The sequence below is a fragment of the Myotis brandtii genome, unplaced genomic scaffold (genome assembly GCF_000412655.1).
Source record: "Myotis brandtii unplaced genomic scaffold, ASM41265v1 scaffold70, whole genome shotgun sequence".
In the NCBI taxonomy this organism is placed as follows: Eukaryota; Metazoa; Chordata; class Mammalia; order Chiroptera; family Vespertilionidae; genus Myotis; species Myotis brandtii.
The window spans coordinates 659334-662572 of NW_005370741.1; the positions used below are offsets into that span (position 1 = coordinate 659334).

General features: G+C 47.7%; 1 protein-coding gene across 1 annotated transcript in view; it reads right to left on the reverse strand.

The window, feature by feature from the left end:
• Positions 1-1985, reverse strand: part of LRP10 (low density lipoprotein receptor-related protein 10) — a 16810-nt gene extending 14825 nt beyond the window's left edge. Inside the window, exon 1 of the mRNA XM_014529938.1 lies at positions 1982-1985. Within this exon, the coding sequence (XP_014385424.1) occupies positions 1982-1985 (4 nt within the window). The remainder of the gene's footprint in view (positions 1-1981) is intronic.
• Positions 1986-3239: the final 1254 nt, after the last annotated feature.

The window sequence follows — 3239 nt, forward strand, 5'->3', positions numbered from 1 at the left end:
GGCTTTGTTTACCCCTTTGGGTGTAACACGCTCGTTTCAGGACGCGTTTGTCCACAGACAGCTGCTGATTCCGGAGCTGCCGCGCCCTTCTTTCCTTTGGGCCCTTCGGCTCTGAGGACTTGCCTTGTCCGAGGGTCCGGGCCCGCGGCCCTGGGGGAGTGCGCCTCTATTACAGACATTACCGCGCGGCGCGCTGACTATTTGTTTACTGGCCGCCCCCGCCCCCGCCCCGCCTCTTCTCTGGAAACGGAAACTTCCTGTTTACCTTTGTCCCACGGGGCTCCTGTCCTGCTTCGACACCGTGAGGACTCAGTAAATGGTCAATAGAGGAATAAACGTGCCTTTCCCACTTGCTGGCCTGGTGATCTGGAGAAAATTACTTAACCTCCCTGTTGAAAATGGGCATAATAATAGTGCACCTCCCTCGTGAGGATGTTGTCAACCCTTAGGGAGATAATACGAGGTGAGCATAGAGGAAGTGTTCCGTACTTGGTATTATTATTATTATTACTATTAGTCACAGGAGGTATTTCTAATTTATGTGGGCTTGAGGCTACCGATGTTCTGTGACACTGTTGGTAGTATTAATAAACAATGCCAATAGCAAATTCCTTTTGAGCTTTTTTTTTTTTTTCACATTTCAGGTACAAATCTAAGCACTTTTCAAAAGTTTGCTCTTTTATTTCTCTCAACAATCTTGTGAGGTATGATTCTATTGTTACTCCCATTTTACACATAAGGAAACTCCGGGTACAGAAAGGTTAAGTATTTTGCCCAACATCATGGACCTAGTAAATACTGAAACAAAGGTTTGAACCTAGGTGATCTGGTTTTGGATAGAACATACACTTGGGTCCTTACTACTCTTACCCCTTTACAAATGATACAAAACAGTTTTATGTTGATGTATTCAAAACTGGGACCTCAGCAAGGCCTGAAGCCATAGAGTTGCTCATAAAAAGGCCCTTCCTTCCACTTGATCCCATGCCCTTGGTCCCACGCCTTATCTCTCCCTGGTCGCTACTGCAGCCCTTGGTATTAATGAGGGGTGAAACACAATCCTGAATGTGGGAGCAGGATGTTGAGCAAAGGGAAGAAGGGCAAAGAGGTTGGGGAAATTAAAATTATTTAAGTCCTAAAAGTGATGATGGAGCTTTTAGTAGATTGCTTGGCTGTGTTCTCTATGCTGGATACTTGGCATATGCCTGGAACTCTTAAAGACTTCACTTTAGCTTCAAGGAGCTTTCAGTCTAGTTGGAAAGAGAGGTCAATAAAATAAAATAAAAAGAAAGAGAGGTCAGATGCCTAAATTAAAAAGCCAGCACTAGCTTGTTTTGCTCAGTGGTTAGACTGTCGGCCCACAGACCTAAAGGTCATGGGTCCTGTTCCCAGTCAAGGGCACATACCTCGGTTGCAGGCTACATCCCCGTCAGGGTCAGGGCTTGCAAGGGAGGCAACCAATCGATCTTTGTCTGTCTCTCTCTCTTCCCCTTCTCTCTCCCTTCCATTCTTTCTATAAATCAATGGGAAAATATCCTGGGGTGGCCCAGCTGGTTTGGCTCAGAGGTTGAGTGTCAACCCAGGAACCAAAAGGTCGCTGGTTAGATTCCCGGTCAGGGCACTTGCCTGGGTTTCAGGCTGGATCCCCAGTTAGGTATGGGGGGGTGGGGAGGAAGGCATGTAGGAGGCAGCTGATCTATCGATGATGTTCCTCTCTCATCGATGTTTCTCAAATAAATAAATAAATAAAACATATTTAAAAAATATCCTGGGACAATGGTCGGCAAACTGTGGCCCCTAGAGTGTGGCTCTTCCACAAAATACTACATGCGGGTGTGCACGTACAGTGCGATTGAAACTTCGTGGCCACACTCAAGGGGCCAAAGAGCTGCATGTGGCTCGCGAGCCGCAGTTTGCCGATCACTGTCCTGGGGTGAAGATTAAAAAAATAAGCAAAAAGCCAGAGAGCCATGGGGAGTACCCATGGGAGCCAGTATGTGGGTGGTTGAAAAATGTGGAAAGGAAGCAGGACAGATGGTGGTGAGACTGGAAGAGTTGTTGGGGGCAGGGGAAGAAGGAAGGGAGCCCATGGTCTGAGGTGCTGAATAAACAGAAACTTTCAGAAAATAAAATCAAGATCTATGCTGTTAAGAGCAATCATCATCATTACCACCACCACCATCATCAAGAAACTGCACCAGGGTAGAACAAACTTTCATTCTATAGATATTTACTAGACTAACTTACAAGTGCAAGACACTGCTAGACATTTTTAAGAGTGAATTTAAAAAAAATGGCGGCAGAGTAGGAGGATGCTGCATGGACATGCTCCCAGGAACAAGCTGGAATTACAACTGAAATACAGAAAGGCTTCCTAAATAATCAACGGAAAACTCACAGGAGAGAACCCTGATACCCAAGGACCAAAGATGGAGACCACATAGACACTGGTAGGAGGGGCAGAGGTGTGAAAGGGCTGGCCGGGCACCCACAGACGGCAACTGAAGTCCCGGAGAGATATCTCAGCTGGGGGGGGCATGCCACTGAGAACCCTGGGACCTAATCCCGAAGCTGGGCTCCCCAGCAAAGAGCACCAAACTGAGGAGGGTACCCACATAACATCTGGCTGTGAAAAGCAGTGGGGTGCTGTCTTCCAGGGGGTGGCAGCTAGAAGTTCAGGCACCCTCTTAAAGGGCCAACACACAAAAATTCCCTGTAGAGCTATCCACATTGTGCTCTGGCAGAGGGAGGGTGAAGTGGACTGGAGCTGTGAGAGCAGAACCCAGGACTGGGGACTCGGGGGACAGAGCTCAGAAGGCAGATACCCCAAGTTTCCTGGGCTGAGTCACTCCCTCACACAGGACATCTTTCCCACATAGACATCTGTCTTGCCTGGGGGCCAAAGAGCCGCATGTGGCTCTCGAGCCGAAGTTTGCCAACCACTGACTTAAGAGATTAAACGTAACAATTAGCCTCCAGGCAGAAGCAACTGCACCACCCTGTTGAAAAACTCTCCCCATACCTGAGGACGATTGCCTGGGGGCAATTCAAGTTGGAATCCTATTAGTCTGTAGACCGAGGCCGTCTCTGGAGGCTTTGAGTCTTTGCCTGATCCAATTAGTCAGAAACAGCCTTTAAGACTGTTCTGCACTAGTGATTGAGAGGTGTAGAGGATCTACCTAATACATAGTCACAAACCCCAACAGACAACCAAAATGAGGAAACAAAGAAACAACCCC